The sequence below is a fragment of the Buceros rhinoceros genome, unplaced genomic scaffold (genome assembly GCF_000710305.1).
Source record: "Buceros rhinoceros silvestris isolate BGI_N320 unplaced genomic scaffold, ASM71030v1 scaffold1301, whole genome shotgun sequence".
Classification (NCBI taxonomy): domain Eukaryota; kingdom Metazoa; phylum Chordata; class Aves; order Bucerotiformes; family Bucerotidae; genus Buceros; species Buceros rhinoceros.
In genome coordinates, this window is record NW_010392462.1 from 71,440 (window position 1) to 94,370 (window position 22,931).

The 22,931-nt window shown below is 41.6% G+C and overlaps 1 protein-coding gene across 1 annotated transcript in view; it reads right to left on the reverse strand.

Annotated features, from left to right (window-relative positions):
- Positions 1-22,931, reverse strand: part of PLCB1 (phospholipase C, beta 1 (phosphoinositide-specific)) — a gene marked incomplete at its 3' end in the record, with an annotated part of 295,565 nt that overhangs the window by 67,644 nt on the left and 204,990 nt on the right. Inside the window, exons 4-5 of the mRNA XM_010144484.1 lie at positions 8,338-8,478; positions 1,564-1,643 (exon numbers count right to left, since the gene is read on the reverse strand). Coding sequence (XP_010142786.1) covers positions 1,564-1,643; positions 8,338-8,478 — 221 coding nt within the window. The remainder of the gene's footprint in view (positions 1-1,563; positions 1,644-8,337; positions 8,479-22,931) is intronic.

Consider the following 22,931-nt stretch of genomic DNA (forward strand, 5'->3'; position numbering starts at 1 on the left):
TTATTTACTAAATATTGGAAAAAGAAAAAGGCTTAGGAATGCCATGCTTTCCTGCTACTGAATCTACACAATGTGTCCAGTGACTTCATCTTTAATTACTATTGCTTGAACCACCACCAAAAAATGGCTCCAAAGAAGACCGGCTCTACTACACCGTGTGATAATGTGTGCTCCTCCCTTGAATCTGATATGAAAACACCCACCAGGTACAGCCACAACCCTCCCCATTCCAGACCTGTCAGCACAGTCCTCTGGCTAGCTGGGGATTTGAGTGGTAAGGGGCATGGAGGCAGTAACCTCAAATCACTCGTGTAACCCTTCTACAACCTCTGGAGCTGAAGCTCATCTCTGCTGTTGCTTCACCTGGCTCTGCTCAGGTGAGCACAGTACTTTCTCTGCTGTCAATGTGCAGAGCCCAAAGGAGATGTTTAATGTTGCCATCAACTTGGGATTGTTTGCTGTCCCAACACAGCACTAGTAGATGCAAAGCTGTGGTCCCTGCGTCATCCAGCCTTCAAAGTTTCTTCAAAAATTTCTGTGGACTTCAGCTGCACCACAACGAACATGATGAGAAGGAAACACACATTCGCACACCGCTCCCTCCTTCCCCGAACAGGCACCTATGAATATCTACATGGGATTAAAGTTAAGCAGTTGAGAACCCTCTGACTACATATGGGTGCATCTAATGAGACTAGGCACGCACAGCCTGAAAAGGGTGGGTCAACTTGCACCTGGGATGGAGGCAACTTTTAGAACCAGAAGTCCCAGCTTGGTATTTAGCAGTATCGAGCCTCTGTCTGTGAGCAGAAATTAAAAGGTGTTTGGGGGAGACACAAAGCTGAATTTAAGCAGCCAACTGGTAGGCTGGGGAGGGCATATCTCCTCTTTTAGAACCCCAAAAGGCCAGCAGTCCCCCAGGTCACTGCCACCACTATGCAGGACACCCTCAGCACGTGAACTTGTCATCCAGTTGAGGTTAGCTAGTCTCAGGTTTAGTTCTCGTCCCTCTCAGAGGTGTGTTTGTACACCCCAAATATTCTCATAAACAGCTTTTCTACTTCTTTGAAAGCAACTCAGAATCCGTGCACTGTGCCAAGCAATCGAGATGAAAGGATTCACAGCTTCCCTCCGAACCACGCGAGAGATTAGAGCGGAAAAGATTAGACTGAGGAAAAGAGACTTCCTGCATTTCCCATTTTTGGATCAGTAACAGAAAAAAAGGAAAATAAACCAGAAGCAAGTCAGTCCAGAATATTCTTTCATTTTAAAAGGAGAGCGTCAGAATGGAAGCTACTACTTTGGTACAGAAGGGGAAGATGGCATTTAATTCACTTTTTCTTTTGCTATGACTTAGTACAGGAAGAACCCCAACAGGATTTGTGTTTAAGAGACGTTTAGATAACAAGCTTTTTAAAACCATGAGAAAAGACAGCCTGTGTTTACAAAAGTGTCAACTCATCCAAGCAGAAACAATAGATGACAATGTGACTAACAAGCAAAGAGGAAAATGACGCAGAGAGGAGAGCAACACCCGCAGCATTGGACACGGCGGCCACTTACGCTTTTTCCAGGAAGGCGTCCCTTGACATGTTCTGTGCCAACAAATTTGTTGCCAAACTGAACACTTCATCTGACCATTCCTATAGAGAGAAAATTTGATTAAATGAGGCTTAGTTTAAATGTTTACTTACACAATGCAAAATATTTTTGAAAATTATATCGTTAGAAAAAAAAGCCTAATTAAACCCTGAACTTGATTTTTCCAATTACAGCTTCCTTCCTCATCTGCGAGACCTGATTTTCTCATGCTGCAAAAAACTGTTACAAATCTGTTTTTGAAGATATCTTATTCCACTGAATTGAAAAAAAAATGGATAAATATCTGATGCAAAACACATGCAAGTTCCTGGAAGATGTGCAATAAATGCCTCGGAAAAATACATTTTCCCGTGCGTTGGACACTGTTGTGTTTGACTCAGTAAGGATTTAAAAAAGAGCCTCTATACCACCATTCTTACGAAATGAAGCCGAAATGGGCTTAAATCCCTCTGAAGACAGAGAGACCCGACAGAGTGGGATGCAGACCATACCACAGCAAGTCCCGCTTCAGTGTCCCCTCATTGTAAGAGCCTCTGCATCACCCTCTCTGCAGATCGTGAAGTAATTTAGACAAGAGGTAGCACAGTTTATCTTTTACGGCAGACACCGAGTTAAGAACTGCAAGTACTGACTCAATCCAAGACCTTACCATAAAAGACACACTTATAAAATCCAAACCAGCAGAAATATATAGGAATAAATTTAACTTATTCTGATATACAAGGAAGAAGATGCAACTCCAAATGGAAAAGCTCCTCTTCACCCTGCTGCAAATCCTTACACTGCAGTCCTCTCTCTCAGGGAATTACTTTTCCCTCTTGCTGCCCTGAAGAGGTAGAGAAGAAATATCCTCCAGCTGCTCACAGGAAACCTCCCATCTCTGCTCGCAGGCACTGCCCATCCCGTGGCTGTCTCTCACTTCTCCTCTCTTTATGTTCCTGGCTTGATTTTCTCATTCCTATGCACGTTGCTGAAGCCCTTCCCTTAAGCCTCTGATCTCTCCTGGGTTCCCAGCAAGGCTGGTCCGTAATTATAACGTGAAGCTGAAACTCTCTCACTGCTTGTCCCATCGCTCTCCTCCCTGGCAGGTCTCTCCTGCGGCTTTTCCTCGACAACCTCACCACATTTTTCCTTGCTAGCCCAGTGCTTATTTGCAGTCTTTAACTGCAATCCTTTCTAAACACAGCTGCAGTTTTGGACTGGCTTTGTTTCACCCCTTTAAAACAAGGGACAAATAAAAACAACGCCTCTGCAAACAGCAAGGGTTTTTTTTTTTACCTCAGTTTTCTTTGAAACTAAAATCGAGTTTCCTTTCATATCAGTCCAGATCTGAAACTTCCCTTGCCTGACAGCCTCTCAAACGTATACTCTTTGGGAGGTTTTTCCTCTCCCTGAATCGTTTTTTTTTTGTTGTTTTTTTTTGTTTGTTTTTTTTTTTTTTTTGGAAAAATTCTCAAAACAAAACTCTCCCTGAATCGTTTTTTTTTTTTTGTTTTTTTTTGTTTGTTTTTTTTTTTTTTTAGGAAAAATTCCAAAAAAGAGAGATTTAATTCTGGTAAATTTCCTCATTTGATAATGAGGAAAAATATCATTGACTTCCAATGAAACACCTGTTGCTACATCACTTTGGAGCTTATGAGCTTGTTTTACCTAAAAAGCCCCAAGTTTCTGCATGACTAGGTGATTGATTTGAGAGAAGTTCAGAAGTTACATTTTTTCTATCTTTTTTTAATGTGCTAAGGTTTTTTCCCCTAAAGTTGTTAGATCTTGTTCCTGAAACCAGTCCTGCACAGCCACCCCCAACGAGGAAGAGGTAACGCTGCCTGTACGCCTGTTCTACGGGCTTTTGATACCCATCAGCTATCAGATCCTTGAGTCCACCCCATTTACAACCTCACCCCTAAGCAGCTGAGACAACCTCCTGGTGACTGGTGTTTCTGGCAGAGAAACCTTCCTTCATCAGACATGGGCTTGGTGTTCTGGAGACAAACCACTGTTAGGACTGAGATAGCCCTCCCCTTCTACTGTTCTTCTTGAATTCTTTTCCCTTCTTAGGTCTAATCTGAAGAAAACCAGGGGTGTGAGAGGAAGAAGAGAAGGAGTCGGGTTCGTTAGCAACAACTGCTTTGCTGTGGCTTGTGGCACAGAAAGCGTATTAAGCGCAGCATCTGGTTTTGTTCTTGGCAACTCATTTTTCCAGGCTCAAAATAGGCTCATCTTGTAAACACTGCTTTGTTTAGGCACCAATAGTAGCCGTTAAAACTTCTGCCTGTGACACTAATGGCTGCAGAGATTAATGGCCACACAAAAATATTCTTTAGAAATGGAAAATACATTGGCTGTTAACAGATCTTGACAGACTTTGTTTTGACCTCACTGCTTCTGCTAGGCTTAAAACTGAAGTATTTTGTAGGGAATAGAAAGAGGGCACTTCAAGAGTATTCCACACCCCAGCTCTTCCTTCTCTTTGTCCAAGTGCTTGTTGACAGGAATGTAAGAGGAACTCAGTTATTATGTGCCTGTCACAAGCATTATTTATATAAACGCAGTCTCACCATGTTCCTTTGCTAGCTCTAGCTTTTCCTGGCTCTTCAAAACTGTTGCATTCCTCTTGCCAAATATTCTAAGGGTTACCTGCAGGCTGAGCCGTTTCTAACGATGCAGGTGCCAAGTCAAGTCACAAGCAGTACTTGCTCATTGCTTCTCCCATCCCAGCCACCCCAGAGCTGCAGCCAAAAACCCAAGATCACAGAATATGCCAAGGATCACATCATCTTTCCAGTCACTGGTCTGAGCCCTCAGCAGGAGGGGGAACAACAGCCCTGAGCACAGCGCCGAAGAAATGAGGGAGATGCTTTGGACTGACTTTGATGGCCTTGCATCAAGCTGTGAGCCAAGATGTGTCTCGCTGCTTTAGCTACCAAACGGCTCCGTTTCCTTGGTTTTGCTGCATGGTACAGAGCAAAGCCCAGACTCTAACTCCATGCATGATGCGCTCTGCAGCTGCCTTCACCAGCAGCAGCGATTCCCCAAGGCAGCGCTCGGTGAGAGCGCTCCGCGGGGTGGAAAGCTGTTATGTGTAGAACGAAGACAGCCTACTGCAGAAAGGTTGTATCAGCTTCTGAATCACCAAGGCACTGCAGACCCACAAAAAGAAAACAGAAATCTGGGTATTTGGAACTAGGACTCTACTAGTGCCAAACTGCTTGCAGTCTGGAAGCTTCTGATCCCCCTTGGTGGTGGAAGAAGCCAGCCTTCTGACACAGTCAACTTCAAGGAAGTCACATCCCTCGTGGTAAGAGCTCCCTGAACCTGCTCTCCTTTTGGCTACCTCCTGTTAGACTAATTTATATTTATACCATTTCTGTGAACTTTACTAACAACTTAGCTGTTCTGTGCTTTAGCAGGTAGCATATAAGCAGCAGTTCGTTTGGCAATCTGCTGCTCAGTGAAGTAATTTCTCTCCTCTATTACGTGCATCAGGATACATAGCAAAAGACATTTATCTCAACAGCAGAGCCGGGCCTTTTTCACAAGGAGAGACAGCACACATTCTTGAAAACACTTCCTTCAAATCAGAACTGACTGCGTGTGAAGGCAATGTTTCTCACACATTTGTTTTTGGTGGGAGGTTAACAAAGCAAGCTGCTGAAATTCTACACTTTCAGCACCCTTATGAATTTGATTTTAAAAAAATAAATCAAATGGACATGAATTTATATGGTTTTACCATTTGATTATAACAATCAAGCTCTTTAGTATGCCTAAGAAGCTGGAAAAATAAAGTCATATGCTGGAAAGCATAATACAGCACAATTTGTGAATCATCTTTGACTACATCATTTTACTTATGGAGGAAGTCATCAGCTCTTACTGATGGATCTGATCCAAAGCTCATCAAACCAAGAAGAAACAGATTTCCTCAGGCTCTGGATAAGGGTCCATACAGCCAGGACGCACTGGGGTGAGTGTGTGGTGAGAACAGAGTTGGCAGGACAGGCACAAAAGAGAGCGGAAGAGATGGGAAAGGTGAGATGTTCACTTTTTAAGGTACTGGATGAGAGTGAAATACTGTAGAGGAGACACAGAGGTTCACAGGTTGGACTTCCTCATGTTGGGAATGAGACAGAAAAAAGAGCATCTTCTTAGAACGGGGTTTGAGAATAACCTTCTGGCTGCCGCAGCTGTGTTTGTGGGTGCTCACAAACCCTATCCCAAGACAGGCACAGGCACACCCATCTGAAAACAAGCAAGCACTCTCTATCCATGCTACTTCTCTTCATCACCAAGACGTGTCCATCTGCCTTTTAGACCGTTACTTAACAAATTTCAAGCTGCAGTCTCTGAACAAACCGGCTGCTCAGCATCCTTCAGCTCAGCACTAATGTACTTTAAACACCAGTTACTTTCTCCTGGAGGAATGCGTATAAAACTGCACATCGCAACATCACCATGTCTAGCTCTTTCTTTAGTTCACTCGGGGCAAGTTGAATGGCCTGAGGCTCTTATTTTCATATTATCCCCAAAACTTGGCCAGTGAATGTGATGAACAGAGCTTGTAGCAGAACAGGCAGCCTTCTGCGGAGGAAGGGAACCCCATCATCGAATAATTTTAACTGCCTCACTAAGACTGTAACAGTTTACTTCTTCTCTAAGGGAGGACTGATTGATACTTGTCACACAACTTGAAAAACAAGGCATCACACATGAAGGATTAACCCCCAAAACAGTCATGCATCGAAAAGGGAATGGTGGGGGAAGTATTCATTGGCACTTGTTGCCCCTGGAACATGGGCGAGAGGAAGGTCAAAATTTGTATGTGTGACATTGAAAACATCCTGTATTCACACCCCGTCTGAGCCCCCTGGTGTGCTTATTTGTAACGACCTCTCTGAGCCACAACATGGCTCCTGGAGATGATGGTAAGGACCAGATTCTGTGGTCTGGCACATACAGAGTGGGAAAACATGTTAAAGGAGGAAGAATTTTTCGACGCATTCAACAGTGATCCAACTTTGCTCTCATTGAAACAATCAGGATATTCAGCATGGTCTTGGGGCAAGCGCAGCTGACCTGCAACACTCCGAAAATCCCGTTTTTTGATTTATTTGGTCTGCCACATTTATGAATGACAAGGAAGACTTAGATTCTTACTGAGACCACAGGAGTTACTCAGGATTTAGAGCAGCCATGCTTTTCTAAAGCATTGTTTTCCCTGCAGTGTTTTTCAGGTTCCATTAACAAACAGCAAATGCTCTAAAATACCAATTTCTGCACTGTTGTAGCACGTAGATTACAGTTCACTGATTGCTGGCTAGACAAGAAAAGAGAAAAAGAAGGACACTTCTGATTCGGGTGATTTTCCCTTTTCCTTGGTAAGGGCTAACAATTTTTGCTGGTAAAGCTTTAGCATATCTTTTATTTTCCACCATATTTTTAGTTGTGGGGTTTTTCTTCCCTGAAGATTTGTTTCAGTCGCTGTCGCTTTTGCAGTGTTATGATTTCTAAATCACCTCTGTACAGTATAGCTGTGTGTTTTTAAGTCTGAGGACAGCACTTCCCACTCAGCAGACCACAGACCGCCACAGACACATTTTGTTTTCATTCTTCCATATAAAATAAATTGTGTTTTTGCCAAGTTGACCGTTTGGCTAATAAAGATTAGCAGAGCCAGAAGCCTGGCAAGCAAAAATATATCCTCCTAGCTTAAGGTTTTCATCCTATGACCTTTTCTCACCTGGTTTGACCATCCTTGTTGCCTGCAAGGAGACAAAAGAACCCTTTACTGTTGTTAAATAGCAGCAGTCTATAGTGAAACTATTTTCTAGTGCAATCTAGTGGAGTTGAGGATGCAAACCATATGAAAGCACAATCTAAGTGTGGTTATCTGGAGGCTCTCATCAGAGTCTGTCCATATGAATGGAAGAGGAAAGAGGAGGAGCTTCTGAATGTCAATTTGGAATAGATAAAGCACATTATACACGACTGAGTCGTATAGGAATTGGAAGAAGGGAAAATAAACCCCCAAAACATCTAACTAATATCAGCTGTAACTCGCGTGGCACACACAACCGTGATTTATGTGGTGTGTTGGACAGAAATGAAGGGACTGTATACCTGCATGGAAAAAAATACTTTGCTTAGGTAATGACGTTGACTACACAATTCTTATCGAGGGCTATCAGTGGGCAAAATGCCACCCTTAAAATCGACCCTTAAACATGAACAGAAACATCCATGAAAGTTAAACAAGGTGGCTGACGGCTGACGACTTGAGTATCCACAGTAGAGCTGCAGATTCCCACTACTCCAAAATAGGCCAACCTTAAAAAGTCAGCCATTTACAGATGATCCACAAGTCACCCACACTTCGAACAAGCAGAAAAGGGTGACAACTACTGAAAGATAGATATTATATATTAGAAATACATATATATATATTAGAGAGTCCCAGTGGACATCTTACAGCTGAGTAAAAATTGGCAGGTACCACTCTTTTCATAATGCCCGTTTCAGCTTTACAAGCAATGGTCTGAAGGTGAACACACGTATCAGAGGCATAAACTTTGCTGAGTAAACTCCCTGAAAAAAAACGACTGCACATTTCTTCTTGGGTACTGAGCAGCACAGCTCTGTAATAGATTTGAGGTTCATTTCACAGCAATCTCCACTTTTATCTCATTTATCCGTGTCTCAGAACATTAATTTTATATGCCACAAATGAATGCCTATTACCTTTGCTATATCCTCTTGGAACGCCACCAAGTTCAAGTACGATATATTGACCAGGTCCGGACCATAGACGACAGTTACCATGCGATTTTCCAGTCGACCTCCCAGGTTCCCGGCATCCAACAGCTCGCGCAGTTTGGGATCCTGCAGGTAAATCCATCACAAAGCAGTTAAAAATCTTTTGCAATTACTTAAACCAAAAGAGGTGATTATTTTTGCAAACACTCCAGTTCCGAAAACTTGTGTTATTTGGAACATTTTCAACATGATGGCACTAGGTTCTGATCCGGTTAATTATTCATTACAGTATTTAAATTATTAATCCAGAATAAAAAGAAAATCACTACTGTAAATGCTTCAAAGCCTTTGAGCTCTGCATTGGTAAAGTACAGACCAAAAGCTGTCCAGTTGATGGCTGCACGTTCCTGTTCTCAGTTATTTCGCCTCAGAAGTTAAGCATCTGTAAACTGTTTTGCTTGTAAAAATAACAGAATCTGTCCAAAGGCTACTGAGCCTCAGGGCCTTAGAGAGATTCGCTATGATTTGAATGGATTTCACAGAAAGCTCAAAATGAGAACTTAGTTTTTTCCAAGGAATTAAGAAGAGTGTCTGGAATTAACTGTCTTAATCACTATGAAACAAATAATGGAATTTTGGTGATTCCCTCCTCTTTCTTCTCCATGTTGAAAAGGTAATTTATTATGTACATTAGGAGATATATTCTCTTTTTATTTACTTTTTAGTCTTTTTTTTCGGGTTTACATCCAATATAGAATCAGAATTGTTGTGGTTGAAGAGACCTGTAAGACCATCAAGTCCAACCATTCAGCCAGCCAGGTCACCATCAAACCGTGTCCCTCAGCACCACCTCTACACACCTTTTACATACCCCAGGGATGGGGACTCCGCCACTTCCCCGGGCAGCCCCTGCCAAGGCTCAGTACAGAAAAGACAACGTAATATTTCTGTGAAGGAAAGATCTATTCAAAGAATTTTGTCAGCTAATAATAGCCTGAACCTCAGCTTCACTGGTAGCATAAGCATGTGAGGGGAGAAAAAAAAAATCAGGTTATTTTGTAACTCTCCAAGACATGCACTTGGTGTTTTTCAAATAAAGAAAAACGTTTGGTCCTTGGCCTCCAGCTGAAGTTTATAAAGGCAAAGACAGATAAAAAGAAGCCCTGCATGACTGAATTCAGTCCTTTGAATAGGACCACTATAACCTGAGAGCTCAGGTTTCCTCAAAGGCAAGATTTTTCAGTCTGGTACAAAATGACCAGCAAACAGTACCACTATGGGATGGCAGATTGTGGGTGGAGATCATACAATTTCAAAAGTGATACAGATACACAGTGCAGTTTACGTTTCACTCTCACATGAACCTTTTTCCCCACTGTCTACATGTATTTACTGCTTCTGGTACTTCCCAGTATTGAGTAACTTTTGAATAAGAACCTAAATCTCCACTGACTGACACAGATTAATATAACAGGACAATAAGTGTAAGATGATAGAAAGGGCCTTTTTTCACATATTTTGCAGGAAATCCTGTAACAACAAGACCTCAGCCATAAGGGCATCTCCTGATTGGTATCATATCCGCTCATAGGCCACGGAGTTATGTGCACCAAACACTTCACAAGGTTTAGGAGAGCATTTTGAAGTACGGTGTATTAACTGGAAAGAAAGGACAAGGCTGCCTATCATGAGGTGCTGAGCTCATTAAATACTGGGTATGATGGTAAGTGTTGCAGGAAAACAGACGGAATAATCCTATTTGAGGGCTCTGTAGAAAGGGAATATGACTGTGCTCTGAGACAAAGACGATTTCATGGGTAAACAAGTTAATGACAGGCTTTCATGTGAGAGAAAAGAAGAAGAGGGATATAAAAATAGTAGTTGCGTTCCAGAGAAGAGGATTTGAAGAAGAAAGTCAAAGAAATGGTATCATTTACATCAAGGAGAAAAGCTAGAGAAATGCCCTGAAGACGCCAAGTTAGTGATGGTATCCTACTAGATGGGTTACTCCCTCTTTTTTTTTACTGGCTGAATGTTATAAAGCTTTGTTTAATTTCTCTGAGAGAGGAGAATTTATCTGCTTTTTACTCTTTATCGTTTCAACCCCAAAATCAGACTGATAAATGCTTGTGCTCAAGGGCCTGTCTGGGAAGAGCATCATTCCTTCCGCACTCACACCAAACAGGATTGTCTTTCTGGCTTTATTCTCTTACACATAATCGTCATTCCTTTCTTCCTTTCCCTGGCTGAACCTCTTGGTCACAGTTTCACGCTTGGTGATGAACTGCAATCGTATCAACAAAAGAAGAAAGAAGATAACCTTTTTGTTTCGCATTTATAGTCAACTACAGCATGTCTGGATGATGGATCATACTCTAGTTAGGTGAAGATACGCATTAGCCACGCACCACAGAGTAAGAGAGAAACTTGCTTGAAATGGGATGTCTTTTCAAAGCGAATTCGTCAAAAGAGGGGATAGCTGGGATGGGCTCAGTAAGGTTTTTAAAAGCGCAGAGGAGGTGGCCAATCAAGCAATGGGAGTAGGAATTTGGTCTTCCAAATCACAGGAGTTTCCTCCAGGTTTTAAAGGTAAGAAATCAGACAGACCATCCTCTTTGGGTCGCTGTGTTTGCACGAGTCAACTGTTGACTGACCTAAAGTAAATATTGTTATTATAAATTCAATGGAAGAGAATAATTTTGATACTAAGAGGACTCATGCCCATTTTCATCCCTGCTTTGGGTGTACTTGCCCTTTAAGAGTGACATGCATTTCCACTTGTCAGTGACAACTTAGCCCTTAGCTGATGATCTAGGTCATATCATTTGGTTCTTAGATCTGAAGTTCTCAAATCTAGATACCAAAGCACACCGTGAGCTGTTCACATTCCTCATGGATAGCTCTGCTCCCTTATTATCACACTTTGCTGCAAGTACTACTAAGGAGATGAGCAAAATGCCCTTTATCAAAATCTTGAAGACTATTGAAACTCTCTAAATCAAAGCCCCTTTAAAAATGTCAGCAAGTTTTCCTGCGGAGATGATAGGAAACACATGGAAAAAACCCAAGCAGCAAGTCCAAATTTAGCTTCTTTTATGTAAATCCGATTATTTTGATTTTGCTAATTCCATTTTGAGGAACGAGACTGAAAGTCTGCTGCTGTTGGGAGCTGCATTTGATATACTGGCTCACAAACAGAGAGGGGTTTGGTGCAAGCTCTTTGCTAGACTGGGGTTTTATTACGAACATACTGAGCTCTTTGAGAGACATTCAGAAGAATTATACCTACTGAATATTGGTTAAACAGTCATTTTTTGAACACCTGAGCTACTGAAGCGCTATCACAGCAGGGTACATGCCCATGGGATGCTCAGTAAACACAGGCTACTGACAACACCCACATAACTCATCAAAGTTCCCTTTGTAGCCCAACGATTTCAGTCTGCTTTGATGTTTTCTGACAAAGCATCATCCTTTCTCCTCTTTTACTCTGAAGGTCCAGGTGGTAGCTTGCTTTTTGCCTTTCGCTAAAGCTTCAGCTCACAGACTGCAGCTGCCTGAAGACCTGCCCTGAAACCAGCTCAGGAAAGTGCGTGATTCTGATGGGCCACCTCTGTGGTTAAAGAGCTGATAGATTTCCAGAGGGAGACATAAGTTGCGAGCAGGCAAATACAGAGGAGGTGACAAGGATGATATCGGCAGCACAAACAGCTTTAGAATCCATTAAAAATCAGATTAACCATGTCAAATTGAGGCGAGAGTTGGCCAGAGGACTATCTGCTCATTTGGTAGAAAACTTTCCCTGTTTGGTTCTGTCTTGACAAAACTATCAACAGAAAATATACCTTAAAGCAATCCGAAACAAAAGCAGAAAATAGACAAATTAGCCAGAAACATGAAAAAAGAAAAAAAAAGTTTATGGAATTCCTATGAGTTTCAGGAACAATTAAATGCTGACTAATGACGTTCTGTTAGAAACCAGGATCTTATAGGCAGATAGATAAAAAGAGATTTCAAGCAGACTTTCAAAACTTTCACCTGTTTCATTTTTCTTTTGCTGGAAATAACAAAAATAACGTTAACTTAAAGAGGCTGCTCAGCCTCATTAATGATGGTGTCTACGACGACTGCTTTCCGATGTTGCCGCTGGTATTAAAATGCGGCTCTTAACTCTGACATCTCAATCAGCGTGTGCTCTGCCCATTACAGCAAGTGCTTTTAATAGTATTGCAGCTCTTTAAACTCTTCTCTGAACACTTGCAATACACCATCTGTCTGCAAAAATGTTCTGTTTTTTTTTTTATTTTTTTAAACATTGCTGTACAGATACATTAAAGGTTCAGTAAAGCTCAAACGCTGGTTTAACTGCAACAAGGGGTGCGCGTCAGGCCAGGTTTCACCTCAGATGTAACGCACCGCTTGTTGCTTCTGAAGCAGCTGCATCTGATCCCAGACCTGCATGAAACAGGAAAAGATTCTGTCCCATGCTAAGGATTTTCCTTGGGGTTCAAGAGTTATGGACAATGTGATGGCCAAAGCGCACGATTATCAAAAGGCTCAGCCAGAATTTCTGGGTTGCTACAACAGTTGTGTGATTCAAAGATAGAAAATTGATGTTTGAAGACATTAATTTACAATGTGAAAATCTAAAGGAGTTATTACAGACTAGACTACATCTATAGATTACACACCGGGTGCACTGCATTATCCACACAGCACTCAACCCTGCGCATCCAAAAACGCCACACGCTCCGTGCCCCCGAACAGCTACCAACTGAAATTACGTTCTCACGCATCTCAGGAGGTAAAACATCATTTTAAAGATGTCAATTAAATACTCGAGTCCTACTGAAGCTACAGGCGTGAAAGGGGTCCCCAAACCTCAAAAATACATGCTTAAAAAAACCTAAATGCTCCCAAATCCCCACCAAACGCCAGATTTTTACACTATATTTCATAGCTAGAAGGGTACTTCAGAATTCCCTCGTCTCTCGGCCATAATCCCAAATTGTTTTGTTTGTTTCTGTAACTTCAGGAGAGATTTGAAAAAAGAATGGCAACAGACTTTCATCTTTATTTCATGCTCATTAGAGTAAGATTTCCAAGCACTCAAAACTGCACTTAGATTGTTTTAGCTCTTTATGTATCCCAGGAGAGGGGAGGCTTTGGGGTAAGAAGCGTAGTTAAACAGCTACATATGCAAAGAGTTTTCCAGGAAACATCAAGTTTGTGCTTAAATTAAATGTAGAACCTTGCTAAAACAGGACCTTACATTGTGGCTCTGTCGACAGCAAAACTCCCACAGATTTTCTCTAAATAGAACAACATCTTATCGTCAGGAATCCCTTATCACAGAGTGTTTATCAACATATATATGTATACACATACATATAGAGAGAGCATGTGCATTTCACGTATTTGACCCAGATTTCAAAATAGCAGATCTTAACACTTGAAGCACCAGGTACGTTGATGTTGTAGGGACAGTAAAAACACGAAACGCCAAATGTCTCTTAAAATCAGACCACTATGGCTAGCTAAGGAGTTCAGCAGCCTTCCCAAGCTCCAGCCACGCTGAAGAGATCCAAGTGAACTCTGCAGCGCAAGCTGCCCAGCACAGAAGACCAAGTAAGGGCAGTAATCGCTTTCTACCACTGTTGGATGGGTTTCGTACCATCTGTGGGAGCTAAAGCACACAGTTCTGGACTGCAAGAATTCTTGGGTCCAACTTAAGAGCTGCTTCTTATCTTTGTCTCTACACGGTGTCTCACCTTGTCCAGTCACTCCATCGGCATGTACAGCCAAACAAGAGGTGAAGCACATCCCCAGGCAGGTACTGCCCCACCTGTGTCAGAGAGGAATAAATTACCCACCCGACAGTCTGTCGTCTACTGAGTACACGAGGTGCAGGGGCAAGTCCTCTACAGGAGATGTGTGACTTCTGCAGGTGAGACAATCCCACTCCAAACCTCTCCTCGCAAAGGGACCGTCACTCTGCAGTGCCTCCTAGGCAGCTGTGAGCTGCTGCGGTGCACCAGTGTGACCCTCAGAAACACAATGCTCTTGCAAACTGCCTTAAATTTACTGTTAACAATCCCAACACAGATTTCAAAGCTGGTTCAAACACCCTTTCTGTCACACATCACCTAGCAACAGCACAGGACTAAGAACTTCCCATTAAGTGGATTGACAGACTCATCCTTCAAAGAAACACATCCTTATTCTCTCTCTTCATCCTTTGTTGAGACCAAAGTTAAAACTATCATGTTTATCTTTCCACAATCCCTTTCACTGATTAAAGACAATGTCCATACACAGGAATCACACCTACAAAACTCAGTGACAGGATTTTGTCTGTCTTCCTTAATGACAGTCATGTGAAATGAATATACTCCAATTAGCACATCAAAGATACTCAAAACAGTATCCTCCAAACTCGCTTTTCTCTTATTGTACAAATTCAAAAGAAGTTTGATATTTAAATATATTAATTTATATCAAATCATTCTTAACAAATTATAATTAAACCAGAAATACACTCAGCCCAATAACGACAAAAACTGCACTATGGTTTTCATACAAATATGTCTTCATACATTCCACAGAAAGTTCACCAGATCAATATACGACCAAGATATTTGCAAATCCTTCTCCTTTGAAATTTTTTCTCATTTCTAGAGTTTCAGGATGGATTCCAAATTTTGCATGATATCACCATAGCTACCTATGCCCAGAAATAGAGACAGTATCTTGCTTCAACGCTCAAGTCATGAAGACACCGTTTTTGTGCAAACCATATCAGTGTGTACAAAACAAAAGGATGATTCTTAAAAATTACTAGCAATAATCTAAACTGGTCTCGTATTGGCCATCTGCTCCGTTATTGTGGTGGAATATTTCTAGAGTGTAACACAGTATTAGGTAAAAGGAATTAGAAATGCTTTAGACAGAATCGTCCCTGGGGAAGGAGATCCGAGACACCCACTGACTTCTAGGACAGACCTTGTTTGGTATGTGGAGCAGTGCCAAAGGCCTCAGATGCAGCTATAATCCAAGGGCTGTTCTTCCCATAGAAATTATCAGGGCTGAAAGGACACCATAAATCATAGATCAAACAGTCAGTCCTGATTAACTCTCTCTGCGAAACACTTGTCTCAGAAAAACAACTGCTTTTCCCAAAATACCTTAATCCAGCTCTGTGCTTGAACTGAGAACATCAATACATCAAGTTTACTACGATTAGGTTATGAAGTATAGTAAAGCTACTTTTTTTTTTCTATGATGTAAAACTTTTGAAGAAGAGAGAAAAAGTGCCTGCATAAACCATAGTTTCCTTTGGTAGAGAAATAAGAGGTAATCAGATCTGTACCTGTGCAAATTATACTCAACTTTGGAACAGAGAGGACTGTGTCGAAACTCATTTCCAAAAAGAATTCTAACTCTGAGTCCTGAAAATGAGGGAGGAATTCAGAGATTTCATGTTGACTGTCTACAATAACCACAGTGCCAGATGTGGGATATGTAAAAATATAAACTGTTATTAACCAGCATGTTATAATACTTATGGACATCCCCCCAAAAGTTGAGTATTGTGTCATCAACCAGGTCAAGGGGATAGAACTCATCCTCCGCCAGCTCGCAGATGACAGGCACCACACTGCAGGAAGCAGCTGAGGTGCTGGAGAGGCTGATAGGTCCCTTCCAACCTACATTTCTCTGTGACACCAGGATTTCTGCACCAGATGCGACCACCGTGTTACAAGAATTCACTGGAGACAACACTATGAACTTACTGAGAGATGCTCGGCACCCTCAGCTTTGCTGAAGATGCTACTTCTCCTTACAGTACAAAATGAGATTGACTTCTGGGGGAAGGGGAGAGATATACCCAAAGGATGTCAACTTCAACGCCATATTTGGTGAAAATGGGATTTTACATTATATACAAGGAGAATGAATTGTACGTGCTAAGGAAAGGCTCGGGGACAAAAATAGGGCCACCTCATTCCTCTTTTGCTGACCTTTCTCAAAGTTCAAGTGATCCAAATCCAGCTTCCCTGGGTCTCTCATGGTCTCACGACAGAACATTAAGCAAATATTCAGCTCACATATTTGTTTAGTTCTCCTTCTCGAGGTCCGTATTTCTCAGATTGTTTTTTTGGTTCATGTAACGTAAGTTTTAGATTGGTTGCGAGACTGTATGGAGTAACAAAATAAAAGTGACAGTATAAACCATCTAAGGAAGACCAGACCAAACATGGTATTTTTCAGTCCTTTTGGATGTGGTGGCGATTAACGCAAAAGTACTTTGTATCTCACGGTGTAAATCTTAATTGAAATGACAATTTTAAAAAGGTGAAATCTAGTAGCTACAATCATGCACATTCTTCCTCTACGTGTTTTCTAACTCATGAACATTTTTAGCACTTTTTATTCGCTGCAGACGGTTCATTATTTAAAAAATGACCTTTTAACACACCCGTTTCCTTTCACTGCTTTTCCTTTCTCAAAATGCTTCAAGATTTTCTTCAATATAATTTTAAGGGAAGAGATGAAGAGACAGCAGAGAAAAGAAACTTCGCTCATTTTCACGTTATTCTTGTTAACTCTTTTTCTTTGGTCTGTATGAGATGTTGGAACTATAAAAAGTCTTCGAATGAAATGATTTCTACAGCAGGTTGTACGGCACGTAAGGGCAGGAACAGCAGCTTAATTTTCACTTATCTATAAATCTCGTACGCATTGTTCTTCCAAATCTGAATTGCTGCTTAGAGGTGTTTTAACAGGGTTACTTCAGAGGTTGAGGTACAATCAGCTATTCATTTACCCATTGTTTGCAGAAACCCGAGCTGCTGGGAATGAGCTGAATGAGAGGTACTGCCCCCATGCCCACCACGCTTTTAGGAGAGCCTCGTGAGGGCTGCAGCACCACCACTGGCTTTCCGATGCTGTTTGGTGGCTGGTGGAAGCAGGTACATCCAGACGGTCTGTAACGCTGAACGTACAAAAATAACAGATGAAACACAGAAAGCTACAACTGAAAATATCTGAATAACGAGCTGTTTATTGTTGCAATATTTCAGACACACTCAGCAGGAGGGAAAAGAAAAAAGAAGAGATATCCTGTTTGGCCATGCTAGAATTATTTCGTTCTTTCTTACCTGCCTGTGAGACATGTTTTGCTATAATATCTTTTTTCAATTACACAGACATATGGGAAGCTTTCTGCTAAAGATTTCAATTTACTTGATTTTAATTATTGCAAACACTCACTATTCCCATTACCTTTAAGTATTTAATTCTAGGAAACTCATTTGCAATATAGCAAAGAAAAATAAACCACTTCAATGATGACGCAGGCACAGTCGTATTTTTTTTTTCCTTCTTGGACTGTATCAGATACTCAGCTCCCACAAATCAGAATCTTAGTGGCACATCTATTTAAGTACCAACTGCCAATGACAAGTTCTCGTACACTGTCACTTGTCACAAAACCTTCACTACATCTTACTACATATCAGTAACGATAATTCAGAAGTAGAAATCTATTTAGACTCGTGACATTTCAAAATTGGTGCAAAATTAGCCAGCACAGATGAACTTATTTCCTGCAGATCTCAACTAAGATTGAGTGGTGCCGGCTCAGTCGCGCAGCTCGGTGGGAATGGGAGCCAGGGTACCACAAAGGCGAGGACGTGCTCATTAGCTGAACGGTGCCTTGGCTCTGGAAACAGAACTACAGCCATAACCTCAGCTAAAAAAAATACACGGCAAAATCATACAGCAGATGCCACTGCTTCGAACGGTAAAGGTAAGAGAGAGGAAGTAACGTATAATCCAAACTAATTATTTAAGAATACTTTTAAAAAGTTGGTTGGCTTCAATTTACTCCAACAAGGATGATATTCTGTAAGTACATTTTAACTTTCTGTAGAAATATCTAACAGAAAAAGACTAGAAACAGAATCCTGATTTAGAAGACAACATAACTACTGAAAAAAAGAAAAAGAAGTAAAATCTACAAGGAGTATGAGTAAGAGCTACAAATACTTTTTTTTTTTTTTTGGCTGGGGGGAAAACAATGAATAAATGCAGAAACTGGGTTTGGGTGGTTGTGTGACAGATTAACTTTACTACCTATGAAAGTACATGAAATGTGCTCAGTCAGTGCTAGGAAAAGAAGATCCAAATGCTAACGTCTGGCAAGAAGCTGCAGAGAAAAGGAATTTTTCAATGGATGCTATGAACATTATTCTAAGCAGTTGGTTTTGTACTCCACACTTTTGAGAAATTATCGAAGAGGATAGAGAAAAGGGTGGCTGGATTGATTTGAGATCAGAGTTGAAGAAGAACATAAGACATCAACTTGGAAGACAGTCCTGATGGAAATCCCAAGTGCTACATACCTGTGAGCAGCCAAACAATGTGAGAACACCAAGATAAGGATGACAGAAAATCAGTGCAAGAAGAAAGTGGTGGAAACGTCCAAAAGAAAATTGACTATATGGCCTGAGGTTCACGTAAAGAAAAAACCCATGATGCAGATGTTCGGTGCAGTGAACAACTCTGCGCATCTGAATTATTCATAGGTGTTCCAGAACCAAAATTCACTCATAAATACATGTCTCTGCCTATACACCTGCAGATCTGGAGTATTAAAACAACTACATTTAACAGTGTCAGCAGCCAGACCCAACCCGGTCCTTCGAAATTTTCCACTTACTAGTTTTCCTTACAGTTCACAGGAAAACCAACGCAGGCCATCGTTGTTGCTCTTTGGAAAGCAGACAATATTCAGTGAACACCTCTTCATTTAAAAACAATTGCATCCTTGATATGCATCGATGGCTCTTTTCCACAGCGGAAATAATCAAACAGCACTTTAGGAAAGTGTGAGGAGCCAAAGGGTATTTGCCACCTCAAAACCTCGCAGGATTTTGTGAACTTTGAAATTGCCTAAGCCCCAATACCAGCTGATGCGCTGACATCAAGAGATCACTGGAATTCTGCATTAACTCTCATCCTTAACAATTCTCCTCAATTCGAAGAGGTTAACCTGAAATTACAAGAGTTGAGAAAGGGTAAAAATCGGCAGAGGAAGTTTAATGGTTATTAATTATTTTTAAACATGCCTTGTACAAACCACGGCAGCTTGCGAAGAATTCAATTTGTTACATTCAGAAAGTGGATCAGCACTTCTCTTCCTAATATCACTTGCTAAGTGCCAGAGAGACTTCTAGTTATCCAAGAATTTAATGAACTACATCCAACAATTTCAGGCTGTTTCATTTAGATAAGACGCTTTCTAACTTACAAGATAAAACAGCTCTCAAGGCAGTGGAAAATAAAACATGTTTTGATGTGTATAAACTAGCCAAGCAGTTAGTTAATTCTAATAATCACATTTTAGCTGGGGGAAGTGGAGTAAATAGGCTTGGCATGCAAGCTGCAGACCAGAAGAGCACACGGGAGGCTGGAAAGTCCTGCAAAAACTCCAGGCCAGACTTTGTGCTCCCCCCTTTGCCGTATTTCCCAAGGATCCCCAGTGGAGCACTTGACCGAGCAAAACTATGTACTCCAAGGTTTGACCAAAATATTTCTGAAAGGTTATGAAGTCCAGTGCTTTTTGAAGAGGGAATTAAAAATATTTTGTGCACATAAGATTATGGCACTGAGGGTACACTTTATCCAGTTGGATCCTTTCCAACACATCCTTCTTGGAAAAACAAATAGTTACAAGGCACGCAATTGGGAGAGGAATATTCTGCAACTATGAGAATATCCGACGTGTTGCTTCCCCAAAACAACATCGTTTGACACTGTGGGTTTTAAAGATGTACCCTAAGAGGACACTAACTTCAAGACAGAAGTGAATAATATTAGTTAACATATTTCTGCTGTCAGAGCAGAAATGATGTGATGAACCAGTGAAGTGTAACAGCAGACCACGCTAGCTCACGACATGAATTCTAGTCTGCAGATGATTGAACGTGGTAATTAAATACGCAACTTATGTGAGACGTGGCCTCTGCTCTGGAAAACCTCTGCGTTTCTGAAACACTCTTCTGTCTCTCCAGCTAAGGTGGGGAGCTGTTGCACTGTTGTATTCGCAGCACAAAGCCAATTTCAACAATGATCAACTGCCAGCAAGGAGCAGGAGGGAGGAAGATTGGCTTAAAGTGCAGCAATTGTAGGAAGACTGATGAAGCCAGGGTGTAGTCTAAAGCTGAAAGGTTAGATCAGACCGTCAGGGAATGAGCTACACGGTCAAATCCCTGATGCGGCAACTTGCTAAAACTGGTTATCCAGAAACCCACACAACTCCTGCGCTGGGCCACAGGCTGCAGCACAAAGCAAAGACAACTTGACCCTGACCTCCAATGGCAATTCTAAGTCAGCTCTACCCCACAGCTCTGATGTTTCACAGCACTCGTTATTGTGATGTATTCATACCTTGCATTTCTTGAGTTCTTTTAAATCCATTTTCCCTGTCCTTCAACGGGGAATAGGGAAATAAACACAAAACTTGGAAATCTCTTCTGAGAACAGAGGTCAAAAATACTGAATTTTGGTGTCTTCACTTCCTCCCTCTGTAAACTGAGTTTTCCTCTCTTTTGCTTCTCAAAGTCTACTAAATTATTATTATTTTTTCTTACATTTCCATCAACAGCTCTTTCCTCACTGGAAGTGGTAACGCAGCAGAAGCCTTTTTTGCTTTAAGTCATTTTTAGAACGAGAAATAAATATATGTTTCATACTTACACATCTAAAGAGACGTCTGAAGTGATGAAACACATAACCTCACTGCATTAATAGGAATAAAGACTTTCCCTTTCTGGCATGATGATGTTGCTGCAGATGCTCCTTTGAAAAGCCCATCCCCATGTTGGCTTACAGTAGGAGTGCATCTTGGAATGGAAAATGGCATGATGACCTTTAGGTGTTTATACCTCTGGAATGTAAAAGCATCAAGATACACCTGGCTAATAATTCTGTTGGCGGGCAGTGCTGCCCACTGACCTCCTCCGAGCCCCTCTGTCATGCATGGAGTTTGGGAGGGGACGCTGCGGTTTAGCCGTCCCCCACCAAGCAGCTGGGGGGTGGTCTCATGTCATTGATGTATACGAATATTTTTATTTCTTTACTCCTTCCTCCCCCAGGGCAGCCTTGCCTTCCAGCGCTGTCGCTGTTTTCTCCTCTCTGCTGATGGAGGCTTTACTATACGATTTTGCTTTCTGGATTTCAGTGTGTAATATCTCCACAGACGCCACAGAGGTGACATCCAAATGCCTCTGCTTCAGCAGAAGTAACTTGTCTTAAGTCTCTGCTAAACAGTTACACTTTGTTTGAAGATTTTTTCCGTCCCACACAGACGTGACTGCTGAACGTGGTGTGTACAGAAAACCATGGAGCAAATGCTCCGCTGGTGTGAAATGATGGCATCTGCTTGCCCCAGGTCGGAGCCTCGCATCACTTCAGCACTGAACTGCACGCCTGGGCTGCTCCGGTCTAGCCTTCGTACTGCACAGAAACAGATGCCGGTGTGGTGTGCTTCTGTTCTTTGCAGTGTATATGCAATACGAACCGTGACCCTGCTGGTTTACAGCAGGGGGGTTGTTACTTTTTATTGTAATTACAGTCTATGGAAGCTTTCTGTAATTTTGTTATATCTAACTTCTCAAGGGAGACTTATTACAGAAAACTGATTCCCAGTAGTACTTTAAAAAACCCTTCTCGGTCTGTGAAATCAGATCTTTACTGGCTAACAAGGTACCCGGGCCGACGCTGACTCGCCGCCACTAACACATGCAAACTGGGTGACTTACCCCACGACCAAACCCAACTCCTACTGATAAAAGACGTGTGTGTGATGGATTGATATTATAAATAGAGAGATCAATAGCGCCTGGAGTCAGCCTGAGTGCTTCTAATTAATGACTCCCCAAAATAGCAGTAATACAAAGCCACGTGGCACATGCTGGCACCTACCTGAGACTACAGAGCGTGAGCAGTGCAGGGTCAAAGTCACCTAGGGACCTTGTTCTCTCTTTTCCATATTTTCTGTACCATTTAGATACTTAAACAGAAGAGGATTTGTTTTATTGGGATAAGAAAAAAAAAAGGATCTAAACTCATGTCATTGGCAATCTGGAATCCTATGAGAATACTGTATACTATTTATATTTAAAGAATAAATATTTATATAACATAATATCGGCACCATGTTTTTAATCTTTATACACCGTAAGTGCCTGTGGCATCTGCCCCTCTCTGTGACTCTCTGGAAGTGGAAACTCACTGCACAAGCGCAAGTAAGAACAGGGAGTAAATTCTCAGTCGATTTTTAAATGTCTATTTTGATTTTGTTTTCAATCCCATCCTGTCACAAAGCTACTAGAGGAAGGGAGTAACAATACACTTTGAAAGAAGGCTAAATGTAACGTTGAGAAACATAGTATGTGGGCAGGAAAAGAAGCAGAGCCTTACTCCTTCCCTTGGAAGAATACCGTGCTGGATAAAACAAATGGTGAATGGAAGTTTGCTGGAGCAAAGTTCCGGGCAGAATTCCCAGAAGAAAT